The 16,441-nt window shown below is 39.2% G+C and overlaps 1 protein-coding gene across 2 annotated transcripts in view; it reads right to left on the bottom strand.

The window, feature by feature from the left end:
* The window catches only part of LOC103144560 (leucine-rich repeat transmembrane neuronal protein 4-like), a 73,913-nt gene that overhangs the window by 24,886 nt on the left and 32,586 nt on the right, over nt 1-16,441 (bottom strand). Inside the window, exon 2 of one of the 2 annotated variants that reach the window (XR_001663291.1) lies at nt 14,518-16,212. Coding sequence is in view for 1 of the 2 variants with exons in the window: in XM_007561606.2 (XP_007561668.1) it covers nt 14,582-16,212 (1,631 nt within the window). In the remaining variant the exon portion in view is untranslated. The remainder of the gene's footprint in view (nt 1-14,517; nt 16,213-16,441) is intronic. The other variant, XM_007561606.2, reaches the window with a different exon arrangement.

The raw sequence follows: 16,441 nt of genomic DNA, 5'->3' as shown, positions 1-16,441 counted from the left end.
AAACAACAAATGTAACATAATATGCAGGAATACACGCAGTGGAAACCGTCTTAGCTTTAGCGCAGAAGCTACGATCTTTGGGGTTTAACAGAGGAAAGTGAATGTTGTTCCTGAATTGGCAGCTTTGGAAACACCAGCTAATGATGTCTCAGTTAGCACTGGATCTGCATTTTCATTTAAATATTTTACAAAAATAAATCTGCAATCAGGTGAGTTTTCCACTAATTTTAAGCTTCATGTGCGTTTCACAGAAGAATCCTTGACAAATCCAAAAATACCAAGCTGGGAATTGCAGAGGGTCCTCTGGTGGCAGCATCATGCTGTATTATTCTGCTGCAATCATGCAAGAAAACTTGCTAGAGGAATCTGGGAGTGAGAGATTCAATGACATGGTTTAAGTCAAATCCTGTTCATGTATTAATCAAATTGAGGATCTGCAGCCAGAGTTAAAAATGATCTTCAAATATGACTGAAGTTAAGAATAAGGTGTCAAACTCGAGGCTCGGGGACCAAATCTGGCCCGTCATAGCTTTTCATGTGGCCCTCTGGGCTCCAAATTACATCAATAAGTCCCTTTAGTTTTTCACAAATCCACAAAATCAGCAGATCTCCAAACTGTTTCTGTTTCTACTGAACATTTTTATCAAAACCGACCAAAAAAAAATCCTGAATGGGCCGATCAGTGTGAGAAATATTCAATATTTAACTTTAAGAAGCAACTTATTAAATGTTGAAACAGATATTTATTGATATTTGGTAACTTAATGAGTTTTTCAATACATTCTGGAACAACCGGCCCTTTAAGAGCATTCAGACTTTTGATGAGGCCCAAAATGAAAATGAGTTTGACTCTCAGCACAAAAAAAAGACTTGAATGGTGATTCTGCAACAAACTAACTCATGAAGGATTAACGATATTCCATCCAACTAGGAAACATTGCTTTCCAATCTAATATAATTAATGGGTAATATAACTAAACATGGCTGCCTTCAAAATAACTAATATGTTTGGATTAGCATAAAGAAACAATGCATTTGAGTATTTTTAAGCTAACTTTTTACTGAATGTTTTATTTTATTTTGGACTGGAAATGAGATAAGATCCAACACAGGTCATCAGGTCACCACATGGAAACACACACACACACACACACACACACACACACACGCACACACACACACACATATCTAAGGGCAGTATTTGAGAACCCAATGACCCCTTCAGTCAGGTTTTCATGCTGTGGGAGGAAGAGCACATCCTCCACGCAGAAAGACCCCAGGCTGCGATCCGAACCCAGGACCTGCTACCAACTGCTCCGTCGTTAAATACAACACAAATATACTGCATCTTTAAAGTAAAATACAGCTTAAATCAGCTCAGAGGATAGTGGAAGCTAAAGATCAGCTTATAAACAGCAAACCTCACTTTAAAGCTGAAGTATGGAACTTATAAAAATATGTTTTTTACAGATTTGTTGAAGCTGTCACTATGATGTAGCAGTATGGTATGAGACGGTCTGTAAAAAAATTAAAATAAAAAAAACTTCCTCTGCCTTCTCCCAGTGGCAACTAGAAACAACCAATCAGAGAAAGGAGGCAGGTCTTAGCGCTGTCAATCACCTGTAACATTAGATAAATGGTTTTCCTGGAACAGTAAGTTGTTTCCCCCTCGTCAGCACATTTAGCAGCATGTACACAATGTTGATTGGCAGCGCTAAGACCCTCCTTCGGGCTCTGATTGATTGTTTTTGACTTGTGAATTTCTTCAGATGCTAATAGTAGCTCAGGGAGGAAGTGGAGGAAACTGATCTATTCACAGATTATCTGTCACAACTATTAGATTTGGTAATAAGATACCAAATCTAACACTGTTTGCTGTACATGTGATAATCTAAAGCTGTGAAGTTGCTGCTCTTCATTAAAGCACTCATGAAGCTTAGAATAAAATGTTTCCCATGTCAGATCATTATAAACGAGTCTTTTCCATTCTGTGCCATGTGTTTACTGTAATAACCTAAACATCCTGCCTACAGCTGGCAGGTTTGCTGCTCAGTTTACTTGTAATGTCATGACAAAGTGACTAATTCGTTGCCGCATCCGCTACATGAATGTACATGAGCTTTGAAGTTATTAAAACTGTAGCAGAATGAAGCATTTCTGTGTTTTTCCAGGACGAACAACTAAAGGTGGGTGGGTAGATGCCACTGTTATCTGAGGATGAAGAACACAGCGGCTGCCAAGGCCCGCAGCAAGGGGAGCAACGCAGGAAAAGGGGGGCAAGTAGCAGATTAGAAAATTCAATTTAGGGCAAAAGAGGGGGTGGATCTTTTATATAAGGTACCACTGAGATGTTTTCCCCTTCTCTGTCAAAGATGCACACACACACACACACGCGCACACACGCACACACACACGCACACACACATACACACATATGGTTTTAAGAGTGTCATAGAATCTTTTCTCCGTGTTTTGGTCGTGTTATCTGGTAACACAGAGGATCCCTGTTTGTCTTAGCTGCAGGGCCAAAGTCGGCTCCAGATGCAGCTAATAATACGCAACTCACCGAGGTTCGGGTTGACTATGTATGACTGTATTTCAGTGTGGGAGACAAGGCGGTGTGCCTGGGGCAAAAAAAGAGAGCTATCTCACAATTTTTCAGTACATGCATCATCATCTGGCGCTCCCTCGGTGGGACGCCGTTTGGAGAATGACCCAGCAGTCGAGGGAAGAGGGCATGAAATTGGACCTCTGAGAAAGTGAAAAGGTTGCGCTGTGGAAACAGAAGTAGCTCTCACTCAGGGCTGCTACTGGCTCGGCGGTCAGTCCGAGTGGCTTTTCTGACCCTCCATACTTTTAAATCAATACGGTACAGATTTGTTTTGTCAGCCTGAAAATAGCAGCTGCATCAATTGAAATGTGTATTGTAATATCACATCAATATATTACATATAGATGTAAAATTACTAGAGTTAAAGCTAACTCTCTTTCTATGGAGCTGGCATGTTCTCTACTTTCTTTCCCTTAGAGGAAATTAAACTTCTTCCATCCTTATATTAATTAACCTCAACAATTTAGAGGTGCAGTATTATGTGCTTAGCAGTCATATTATAGCACAATCAAGAAACTATTCTACCATCAGTTGTTATAAAAATGCTATATATATATAAAACATGACTTGAAATTGGGCCTCTGTATCTTTAAGAAATGTCGCCTTCAGGAAGGCATCACAACAGTCCTTATTAACCCTTTAACAAAGTTTATACCAGCATTTCACTGAGAAGTAGCTCAACAGCTCCACCAGATGTTTGCTAATTACTGCTGACTAGTCTGAAGGAGCCGAGTGGGAGAGTCATGGTGCGTTCACACAAAATGCGTCTTGAACGTCAGGCATGTCTGGTTTACATTCAAAGTCTACGCTGAGGCGCGTCGAGGGTCCATCGCGGTGCGTTTCACACATCAAGCAAGGTGCAATTTGAAGCGTTTAACGCGTTTTTGACACGCGAAGGATGTGAACGCACCACCACAGGGGATAGCCGCTCTGTAACGCAGAAGCTTTGAAAGCTCCCAGGAGGAGCTTCGTCCTCGGAGGCGGGGCTAAGTCCACCCAGGCGTTTTGAACAGCTGCATGGTTGCCATGGAGATTAAAGGATTTCTCAAACATGCCTGAACGAATCAAGGCGACACTCCAGGTGTGTTCATTGAAGAGGGAACATCATTATAACATGATGTAAAGCTCAAAAACATTGATTTTAACTGTAAAATAAACAAATCAGTCAGGGATGCAAAGTCGAAAAATAGATGCAAAAAAATAAATAAATAAATAAAATCTTAAATGATCCATTTCTGGACAGTGGACCATCTGATTTTGAGGACCAATAGTTAAAGTGTCTAAAAATCCCTATAACTACCTATTTTAAATACTTAAACAACAAATATTTATCAATATGTACAGTGGAAACCATTTTAGCGCTACCACAGAAGCCATCATCTACAGCCTTCCTTATCTCCACCAATCAATAGCAAGGAAAACTAATGCTGCTCCTGGATTGGCTGCTGGATTAGATACAATTTAGCTACATTTCAGAAAAATCCACAAGTAGGTGAATCTGGAGACACTGGACTGGAGTAACTTTGGTTTACTCTCAGCATAATTTCTGATTTGGGGGATTTTTTCAAGTCTCAAAGTCGTGGAAATCTACCCATACTGCGAATTACTGTCTGCTTTCAGTTACCATGGCAACACTGCGCTTTAATGTTCGGCTCCTGGGATGGATGTCTAGGAAAGAGACATGTCTTGAATTATTACTTTTCGGATAAACTCCTTATTTTACTGAGCCGCAGTAGTTTTTTCTCTGATTGTCACTTCATGCCCTCAGTAGATCAGTTTCTGGTTTAAAAACCAGATTTTATCACCACCGAATGGTTTCTAAAAGCCTTTTAATTACTCAAGCTTAAAAACTTCATCCTGCTCCGTTTTCAGCGAGGAATTTACAATGCAGATGCCTTCAAGAGCGAATGAGTCGGGGAAAAAGAGAGCAAATGAAATAAGCAGCACCTGGAGTGTGAGACTCTTGGTGAAACATATTGTGTTTTCTTTTTCTCCTGAGTACGCCTTCCTGCGTTTAATCTCCTAATAGTTGTGATGAGTTAGAGGGGAGCAGGAGCAGAAAATGAAAGTCTACCTCTAAATGGTTTTTGGAGCAACGCCTGTCAAGTGGAACAGGACTGGAGGGGAAATTAGCTGGAGGCTCATGCAAAGGGAGCTCTGTGGGAGATTCCTGCAAACCCGTTTGGGGAAAACGGATACAGTTTAGTCTTCCAGAGAATTTCAGGAAACACCAAAGAGACACAGTGAACTGCCAACGCAACTTTTCCTTTTTTTTTTTTTAATCTCGTAAGAAACAACCATGACAGGATTGACTTGAGGCTGACTTACAGAAATATACATATATTTACACTGTCAGGGGTTTTACTGCTGGTGGATTTCAATTTGGAAAAAGCTTTGCAGAAGTTTCCCTTTGAGATGTTTCCCATTTTGTCACGTTGCAGCAACAAACTTTAGAGTTTCACTTGGGTGTTTTTGTGGTGAATTGAATGTTTTTTTTATAAGGAATACCAGTCAGTTTTGCATAGAATTTGAATAAACATAATTTTTCTCAAACTAAACTAGTCAATTGTGACAAATGTGAAGCTTTTCGTGAGTTTTTAGACGTATTACATGTGACTTAGCATAATCTAAGTCACATGTGTCAAACTCAAAGTCCGGGGGCCAAATCTGGTCCGCCACAGCTTTTTGTGTGGCCCTCAAGTCTCCAGGTGCCAAATTACATCAACCAGTCCTCCCAGTTTCCTGTGACTATGGAAATTCAAATTTTTTCTCAGTAATGCATAACTGCAAATTTCTGCAAAAATGGTCCAAACCATAAGGTTTAACTGACCACTAACTCCCTCCAGTAGGGGGCAGTATTGTTACTTTTACAGCACCGCTGCCTCAGCCTTATTTCATGTTAGTCTATGATTGATGTGACAAAGTCATAATTAACGTAAATATTGCAAAATTTTTAAATTAATTAAGAAAAACAGATTAAAAATCCTAGAGGAACTCAACAATTTTAAAACATGTTTAATTTTAAGAACTTCTTATAAAAAACAAAAAACTATTTATTCATATTTTAATGGGTTTTTTTATCAATCCATTCTGGCACCACCGGCCCTTTAAGAGCATTCATGATCTTGATTTGGCCCAAAATGAAAATTTAAATGGTTTTGCCTTTTCAAAAAAGTACCATCCACAAAATAAGAAATAATCAGTCAGTTATTTAAAATCTTAAGGGTCCTGTAACAATAGTATTACCATTAAGCAGATTAATGTCCCATAATGTTCCCTCAGCTGCAGTAAACACAACCAGGCACATTTTGGAGCGCAGCCTCCCCACAGCTGTGACTTCTCTTATTTTGTATTTTAATAACTGTGTGGGTGTTGATACAGCAAACTGAGCTCACATTTCTAACCGAATATGTTAATAAACAGGAGCACTGCTGATTGTTTCTGTTTGGCAGGAAGTCAAAAACAAAGTTAATTTATGACCGTTACTTCCCATTCGGTCTCTCCATTAAGACAATATAAATGGTGCCAAAGGTCGAAGGTTGAGGCAGCTTTTAGCCAACAAGATAAATCACTTTTTTCTGTTTTAATACTAAAGCTGATTTACTGAAATAAACATATGAGAATGATGTGCACTGAACAAAACTTCAAGTTATTATTGTTATTATTATTATTATTATTATTTCACATTAAACATCCGCCATCATATCAACCTTCTAGACCATCCAGGTGTCCCAGTTCAAGTTTAAACTTTTTTTAATTAATTTAAGTTAACTTAAATTTAACTTAAGTGAATTTATTTACTTAATAAATACATTAATAAGTTTAATAAAAAAATGTATTAATTTATAAATACTTAATTTATTAAGTACATTTATTTACTTATTAAATAAATTTAAGCAAATTGATGTATTTAAATACATCAATTAAATTTTTAATTAATAAAAATGTACTTCAATTTTTATTAAGTAAACTTTTTTATTTTTAACTAATAAAACCAAATTTTACTTAATAAAGTTTACCGTCATTAAGTAAAAGTTATTTTACTCAATACATTAAGTTGCTACCAGTTGAAGCAATTGAATTAAGTTGGTTCAACTAAATTTTTTCAGTGCAGCTTTCAGTTTTTGTGCTTCACTAATCTGGAACAAACTTCCAGAAAACTGCAAAGATGCTGAAACCCTGAGTTCTTTTAAGTAAAGGCCAAAAGCCCATTTATTTAATATTAGCTGGGAAATCATTAATTTCAGTCTGTCTTCCAACTTTTCATTACTTTCTGTAATTATGCCACCATAATGTCATTTTTTTTAACAAACTGTTAAGTCCTATGCATCCTGAGAACCATAACCTCAATATTTCTGCAGATTTAAACTGAAAACATGCAACAACAACATTTCCGTTTGGGTTAAACAAAGTTTTCTGATCAATCCCTTCACTGGTTTCTCCCTTTCTTGGTCCACTTTTAATAGAAACTGGCAGCAGCTGCTTAGACGTAACTCCGTGCAACACGATGTGAATTCCAGATCAGCTTTAGCATTGCGGTCACGTCGGCAACCTGTCAGTAAAGCAACACGTATCTGGATTTGCAGGGCGGGTTGTGGGGGGGTGTTTATGTTCCTCCTGCTCTGAAAATCTTTTAGCAATGGAGCGAAAGCAGAAGTGAACAGTGAACTGCCTCTCGCTGTGCTCAGACACCATTGTGCGTCAGTCTCTTTCCGAACCTCTCAGAAGTCTTTCCGCAGCAGGGGAAATGTGTTCTGCTGGCTTTTGTTCCCTCACATTGCCATCCGCCGGGATTGATGGTGCTACGCTGAGCCGTAATGAAAAGCCACAAAGCCAGCTGTGCAGACCTGCAAAATGGCACTTTCATCAAACTAAACAAGGCTGGCGCCAGCTTCTCAATTATTTAAGGCTTGGAATAAGCAACGGCGTGGAACGCTTTTGAATCAATGACTTTGACACCCATCAGTGATGTTAAAAAGACGAGAATGTTATTCAGAAGATGAGATTTGGCTTATGGTTATGTAGCGAGAGACAATCCTCCAACACTGATTGCTACTGAAATGTCAGAACATTAACTTTTTTTCCCCTGACAAGCTGCCATTAAACTGCATATGGCTGAGTATCACACCAGGCTGAAACTCTCTTCACTTTTCTTCAGTCATCACTTGATCAAGTCTGAAGTGGTTTGGTCAATAGATTTAATTAAAAAGAGTTGGCACTATAGAGTAAAAAACCTTGAGTGGAGATATACTGTTAAAATCCACCAGTCTATCAGTGAGGCCAAACATTTCGAATCAATAAAATTATCTTTTCTGCATAGGAAAGCCTTCCTTTTATCAGTGTATAATTGATGTTACAAGCATCGCCGTGGCAACTGGAGATTTAACATATGATGCCATCCTTTACTGAGAGCAGGGGTGTCCAACGTCTTCACGCCAAACGCGATTTGAGCGTTGAGCGCCTCTACGCGAGTTTCACACGTCTACCGTTTGAACCGTTTTGAGCGTCCGACGCTGGAGTTAGAAAATCTGAACGTTTGTCGCTGGATGCAGAGCGTCATCCAATCAGAGAGACTCTGCTGTGTGGTTGGTGCCCTGCCAGGAGATGCAGGTACTGGTCATCAAACTGGGATCACTGGGGAGATGAAAACAGCACCTATAGCGACCGTCGTCAGTGAAACTCACAAACCTCTCACCACCTCTGAAACATCTAGGACATTCAAACACGCCCCATGGCGACATTCTGTTGATTTCAGGAAATAAAGCCTGGACACTCTCTCAATATTTCATCTGCCATTGTTCAAAGTAACTGGGAGAGGAAAAAATGGCCAGAGACTCACGTTATCAGCTGTCACCGTTGTTTGTTCAATAGAAACTGAACACAAAATGTTCAGCAAAGACATCTGAGCCTCTGTTATGACTGCAGAAGCTTATTTTGGTGCTTCTCTCTCAATTTCATCTGCCATTGTACAGAGAGACCGGCAACGGAAAACCATTTAAGGTTTTCCATTTATTAAGGTTTTTTGCAATGATCTTTATTTTGTTTTTACTCAAAAGAACCCTCAACCCCAAACTGTTGAAACTGTGGGTTTGTCTTATACCAGATACGTTGTGTTTTCTGCAAAATCAAATTGTTTCGTTGCTTTCAATTGTTCATTTTTTAATTATTATTGAGCAGATAAAATAAAAAGGCACCAAATATTATTTTTAAACCCGTTTTATAACATTTGCGCAACCTAATTTTGGCTCTCATGGCGAAAAGTCTCAACCCATGAGATATTAATACATGTTTCATTATGTATTTTCTCATGTTACAAACTCAAACTTTAAAGTTTTCCTTGAGGTTTTTCCCTCTAACAGCCCAGAACAACGTTGTGAAGAAAAGTGGAGGATACAAATTTGAAATCTTGGAGTTTGTTTCTTCAAGGAGTCCGAATGTTTTTACTATCTGAGCTTTTTTTAAGCACATAATAAGAATGTGTGATAATACATCTGGATTTTCAAAAGTAATCTAATATGCAGGTCCTGCTAGACAGATAATCAAAATCTAAAGTGCGTTACGTTTACAAAGAAAGGTGAAAACCTTCTGGTTGAATGCGCAAACATAAACCATGGTAGTCGTTTTCAGAGCCAACATTTGTTTTGCCCTTTAACTACCTGGACGGTGCATTCAGAGCATCTTTTACTTGAAGATTCAGGCGCTGATTGCTTGATTACAGGCTTCTTTCACAAATCTTTTCCTTCACAGACTGAAGCAGAAATTGGAGGCTTTACTGCAAAAATCTTTCAGCGATCCAGGATTCGACGCTCAGCTTCTCTGAAGCAAGTCTAGTCTCGTCATGTTTATCTTTATCACTGTGTTTCTGAAATGTTTATACATAAGTCATTTCATAATAGTGATCCGTGCAACAATGACTTTCACCTGAGCTTACATGAGTAAAGCAGCTGCATTTTAACAGCATCAGCCTCTGGAAACAGAGCTGAATCTTCAAGCTTCACTATTTACACAAAAAATCTACAGTCTTGTTCTTATTTTTATTTTTTGAAAGAAAATGATAAAGTAACTTTATGATGCATAAACAGATTTAATCAAACTCGTATGTGATCATGTTTGTTTAATGCAATTTTTTAAAATATAGTGAAAGCTCACTGCATCACATTTAGATTTACAAGAAAATGTGAAATTACTGTTTTCTAACAACCTGACGTTTTAAATCCATAAATTGTACTCCGAGTTTTTCAGTTGCATCTTTTTCCAAATAGTTTAGAAAAAAAAACATCTGAATACTGAACAGAAAGTAGATTTTTTTGCTCTAAACTGTAAATTAATTTAATAAACGCAAATCAGAAACTTCAGTTTTGATCAAAATTCATTAAAATATTTTGACTAATATTCTAGAAAAGTAGTTCTAAATATTTGGTACCCAAGCCAATTTTATTCAAATCTAACTCTTATAAATCTGATTCTTATGTGGGATTCCTCAAGGCTGTATTCTTGGGTCACTTTTATTATTATTTACTGCACATGCTGTAAATAATTCAGGCTTAAAACAGCCAAAAACTATTCAATATGGCTCTCACAGTGTCTATAGAAAGAAAAACAAAATCCCAGATCCTATGAAATAACTGCACTCTCTCAGTTTTTAGAAAATGAAACATTTAAAAATCCTGTTATTATTCTACAAGGCTTTGAGTCCATCATCAGTGTTCCAGAAATTGGCAACAATAAGCAATTTTAAGCATTTTATATTCAGTTTAATGATGGAGAATTGAAACTGAGGGCAGAATTTCCCTTCTGAGAGGGAAACGGCTTCAAACATGCAGCTAAAGCTACAATGAAATGGCTGTAAATGGTGCATTAGTGGGTTATTATGGCATATTTTACATTTGTTGCATGCTTTTCTAACACATCTGATTGTATTCGAACTATTTTCATAAGCACACCGCACTTTTCAGATTTTTTGATCCAAAGAAACGATGAAATCCATATACTTTTTTTACATCCTCTTCAAAGTTATCCACTAATTTATCTTCTTTTCCATACAACTCTCCTAAAATGCTTCTTTTCCTGAATCTGTCTTGTTTTTTTTGCTTCACCGTTGAAAGACGTCTTCAGTTTAAGCACCACTGAGCTTTCAAATGCTCATTCAACTCTGTAATGAGAGGTTTATGCACTGGAGCCTCAATGTAATATCCTCTATGTGAGTGTCAGACTGTTCTTGTGGACACAATCTAATCATGTGCAGAGCTTCCTCTCTGAACCATGTGTTTCGTTGCATATCTCAGATTTCTCTTTACAACCTCAGTCAGACATCTGAGGAGACACTTATGCTGGACATTTACATAGAATCTAGGGCAGGATTTTCCCATGGGCCTGGATTGTGCAGAAAAGTGAGTTATAATCAAACATAACCGTAGTAGAAGCTCTAAATAATTCACACACAGAGAACTGCAGGTAGCAAATACACCAATATTTCATTAACTTGTGATAATGTGTCTGATTCTTCTTCAGGTTTGCTTTTAGTAAATATTAAACTAAATTTTGGTTCCGGTTATTCTGCTTCGCTAAGAACTTTCTACAATTGTTCTGGATTTCTAAATGTTGGTTCTCCATGTTAGATTCTTATTGCTAAGTAATAAACTAATTGGAGTTTCTCTCCAATATTAACGTTAAATGTTGGTCTAAAGTACTAAATATTCCACAGTTTAGTAAACTAAACAGAAATGGAGCAAGCAGGGCGAAGGTGGGTAGGAGGGAGAAGAGAGCAAGAGAAAAATGAATTATTTACTTAAAACAAGTCTTTATATCTTGCTAAAAAGTTACTTTTGGGTTAGATGTGTCTTATTTCACGTGTACAAAGAAATTAGCACTAAAAATCAGACTAAAAATTCTTGGTAAGATTTTGTGTTTTTGCAGTGATGATATGAAATCCAGGTGAAAAGTTTACATACACTCTCCATCAGCAAGAGCATCACTTATTTTGATTCTTTAATGATTCATTATTTTTCCCAGGGTGAAAAGTTTATGATAAAAACAAGAATTGGTTGTGTAAGTTGGTTAAAAATTCCTCGTACTTCACATATCCTTACAGCCAAAAACAAATGACATTTGCACTTATAGAAAATGTACATAAACTTTGTAAGATTGATGTTTAGTCTGCAGCGATCGAATTGCACGGCACATTTGGTCCTAAAGAGTTTCCAAACAACTAAGCTGACTCGTTAGGGCTGCACAACACAGACTTCACCCAATTTCCAGCTCTCCACGACTTAAAGACGCTTCTTTAAAGAACCCGTCAAGCGTGTTTACTTCAGGATGGAAAGTCTGAATTGGCCCCAGAAAACAGCCAAAGATGTAAGTTTTGAGGAACATCAGTGACGCACAAAGTCCACACATCATCTTCAAAGTGAGCGACACGGCACATAAACCAAAGCAAAAAATAAAACACATGCTCATGTGGAGACGGGAGAAAACAGTCAGACAGTATCCAATTATTCACTGCTTTTTAAAAATCAGAAGATAATGGACTGCTATTATTCCAAAAGGACATTTTTCAAACTAAACTACATTAAAAATGTTTGTGTTCGTTCAGTTAAACCCAAAATTATTCAAGCCTCCAGCAGGTTGAGGTGTTTTTTATGTTCAACAGCGACATTAACGGAGATTTACAGGGAGAAAAAGATCAGGGCCAGAAAACATCTTGTCAGCAATTTTTTCATTCAGAATAAAGGAGAATACAATGTTAAGATGTAAATATAGCAAGTAAATTACATTTTCAGGGTTGTATTACATCAGAAAAAAACATTTTAGTTGAATGAAAATAATTTTAAATCAAAATCTGAAAGGCATATTGAATAACTTTGGGCTCAACTATATTTACAGGTGCATCTCAAAGGTAGAATTTAAACCAAAAGTTATTTAGAGTAAATTTCACTTCAAAAAGTTTCATCACACACAGATTTATGTATTTTTGAGCAAATTTGGCGTAAAGCTAAAAATAAAAGCCAAATTCAGTTTCGGTTCAGAAGGAAAATAAACCAATAAAAATGATTTTGGCAAAATAAATTTAATGTAACTGACATGTTGTGGCTTTGCATGATTATGGTGAAGACTGCTAAAGAGGCGCATTGTATTATAGCGGATTAACAGAAAGTTGAGTGGAAGGAAATACGTGATGGAAAACAAAGGAGAAACAGGCCAGGATTGCTTCTCAGATGTCAAAAAGAAATGCATTTCATTTTCTAACAGAACCTGGCTCATGTATACATGACCAAACCACCATGATACAACTGCTGTTACCATGGTTACGGCCATGTTGTAGTCTAAAAACTCATCAAAAATCTACTGACTCGACAGCCGTTCTGCAAACAGTCACTCATCGTTCAAAAATATAGATGTCCAGACTCTTGTAATAATGGAAATATTACTGGAAAGTAAAAGTTTAGCAGGGAACAAAAAAATCTCCTCAAGAATCCCATCAGTGTTTATGTCGTCTACTGCAAAGTCAGCGCAAAAGAATTTTAGAGCACGTCTCGGTTTCTAATGCTGTCAAAGTTTATAGATGCTGATTAAATTTTCTAGCAGGGCTTGGCATCTGCCCACACTGCCAAAGGTACCAATAACTCGTTTAATGACCGTGGTAATAATCCTGACCCGAGCGCCGTAGAAAACCTTTGGAGCATCGATGGAGTAATTCATGCAAAAGGAGCCCTGACCAACGACTGAGTGCAGTGCAGATTTGTTCAGCACTAAGAGAAAAAGCGATGATATTAGCTGCTGCATTTCCACCACACAATTTCCTTCCACTTGGTTTTTAATTAATACGACTAAAGTTACTTGTGCTTCTTTCACAGTTAGCTTTTGAGGCTAACTTGAGCATCTCAATCACTGTTTAAGTCAAAACATTAATCCTTCGTAGGCTAGATTGACAAAATGCAGTATTTTAATTAGAGAAAGCCATACAGTTTCAGTAAGTAGATAGAGGAAAAAAATATCGTATTGGTATCAGTTATCAGCCGAATGAGTTTTAGTATATCGGCGTATCGGGTATCGACCAAAAATCCAATATCAAGCATCTCTAATCCTTAGTTTTCTGAGAAACTGAATTCTGGGTTTCCATTAGCTTAGCCACCATCATAAAAACTAACAAATGAAAGCTTGAAATACATCCCTCTGTGTGAAATGAATTAGTGAAATAACTGGTCAACTGCCAAGAAACTGTCTGGGGTTTTTCAACTGGCTTAGGGTAATTTTGATTCGCTGAATCCAAAAATCACGTTGGTTTTGCTCAATCAGGTCAACTTCCTGAACTGGGCTACATATTAATTTGGGATGCTGGGATGCAGTTATGATGGCTGATTACTGTTGGACTCTAAAGAGAGATTTCCCTGCTGCTGAGCACATGAGGCGTTTGGAGGAATGGAAGTTCATGCCCTGAATTTTGCCATTCTGTTAGAAAACGATCTGTTTTTCTCCTATAGCCTTTTTTGGATGGGAAGTATTAACAGAAATGACTGATAACGTCACAGAAATGTAATAAATTTAGTCAGAAGCTCGGATTTTTCTGAATCAAATCAGAAAAACCTGAACCGATTGAGAAAAATGGATGTTAGTTTTAATTCAGCCCTGCAAAATAGTCCCAATTCAGTTGAAGAAACATAACTTCCAAAAAAATATCTTTTTGTAACCCAGTGCCTTATTCCAACTTACTGACATGCAACAAACATGCATTCCTCTGACCTCATTTTGCTCAGTAATGTTTGTCTTTTCTACCTTTACTGGCTTCAAGTGGAATAATTGGACACATCCGACGTCGGAGGTTAAGGAGTGAATAGTGAGGAATTTAGGGTGTTAAGGTGGAATTTCAAGGGTGTCTTTTTACAGGGCATACTTGGTGAATTATTTACCTCTCTGTTGAGCCTTGTGTTTGATTTAGACTTTTTATTTTTAGGCTGAGGCGATGGGTCATACCTCACACTCCCTGGAGCCAGAAATTGTGCAAGTGCAGGAACCAGTGCCGTTGCCAAGCACCTCCAGCGCCTCTGGTGTGGCAGCGGGGTTGTAACTCATGTAATACTCTTGGAGTTGGGAGCTGAGGTTTTGCTCGGGCTCTGGGCTCTTTTTGCGCCGCTTCCGTCCCACCATCGACCGCTGCTGCAGCAACCGCGTAGCGCCCGGGTAACGCCGCCACACCACGTAGATGATGGTCAAGATGAGCGACATGGTGAAGAAGAGCGCCACGCTGCCCACCACCACTTTGTGCAGCGCCATGTGCTCCATCGCCGGGGGCGATATGAGGGTGGGCCGAGTGCGAACTGCGGTGTTCCTAGTGTCTTTGCTCATGTGGCCTGGATAGGTCGGGTGAGGAATCGGTCGAAGTCTGAAGGGTGGGAGGGGACCGAAGGTGCTGGTGGGTGGGGTCGTTGGCGAACCACTGGTGGGGGCAAAGGTCGGTTCAGCCGTGGCGTCAGAGATTAGCTCCGGCATCGGTGATGGCGTTTCGGTCATGAAGTAATCATTCTCCTCGCAAATGCCGTGGTTCCGTGTGACTTCCATGATTTTCTCTCCCTGGAGATGCTTGGGGCTGCTGCAGATCATGGTGGTGTCTTTACTGCCCCGGAAATTTCTCAGCCAGGCAACCAGGGGGCAAATGCCAGCTCCACAGTCCCATATGTTGCCAGCCAGGCTGATAGTGGTCAGTGAGATCCAGGCCGTCACAGCCTCTTGGGACACGTTGGACAATTTGTTGGATTCCAAGTTCAGGACTTGAAGGTTGGGCAAGCAGTGGAAAACAGCCGGGTCTAGCGTCTGAATTTCATTCCCAGACAGATCCAGTTTCTGCAGTGTGTACCAAGTCCAGGGAAGGCCCTGGTTCACCACTCTGATGCGATTCCACTGCAAATACAGGGATCTCAGATTGGCTAAGCGTGGAAACAGAAAAAAGTTGATCCTGGAGAACTGGTTGTGCTCCAGATGCAACTCCATCAGCCTTTGCAATCCCAAGAAGGTGGTGCGAGTGAGAGCCTTGATCCGGTTGTAGCCCAAATCCAGAAATTCCAGACTTCTGCACTCCAAAAACGCTCGAATCGGGATGTTGGAGAGACCGTTTGAGCGCAGGTGAAGGTTTTGCAGCTTTCGTAAGCCGTGGAATTGACCCGGCTGCAGGATTTCCAGTTTGTTGTAGGACAAGTCAAGGCTACGAAGGTTGGGGACGCCATGGAATGTTGAGTTATGCAGAGACGCGATCCGGTTGGAGCTCAGAATCAACTCTTTAAGCCTTCGGACTCCCTGGAACGCTCGACTGTCGACGACTGAAATTTGATTATGGTCCAGGTATATCCAAAGCAGCTGTCCCAGGTGAGCAAACTGGTAAGGTAGCAGGGTATGAAGTTCATTGTAGCGCAGGGAGAGACCCTGGCAGCCGACTGAGATGTTTTCCGGGACTTCTAAAAACCCAGAGGAGTCGCAGTGGATGGTTTTCCCCTCGCAGCGGCAGCTGTTGGGGCACGTGCGCTCGCCAAAGCTGAACAACAAGGGAGCTCGCAGGAGCAGGAGCAGAGGGAAAAGAAAGCACGTCAGCCTCCCATCACACAGCAGCGGACCTGAGAGCAAACAAAAGGAAACCAGGATTAGTAAAATCAAGAAACAATAGGAGGACAGCTACAAAACAGCAACAAATACTGAAAAAGAAAATTGTTTTGAAAAACATGGACTGGTTCTCCAATCAACAAGATGCGCTGACCAAAATGTGTTTATTTGTAGTATCAGTTGGGTTTTTAAAAGTTAAATCAGGGGACACTTCGAGAAGGAAAACTACTCATTTGCTTACTT

This window comes from Poecilia formosa, unplaced genomic scaffold (assembly GCF_000485575.1).
Source record: "Poecilia formosa unplaced genomic scaffold, Poecilia_formosa-5.1.2 Scaffold129, whole genome shotgun sequence".
Taxonomy (NCBI): Eukaryota; Metazoa; Chordata; class Actinopteri; order Cyprinodontiformes; family Poeciliidae; genus Poecilia; species Poecilia formosa.
This window is presented reverse-complemented; position numbering and strand designations above follow the sequence as displayed.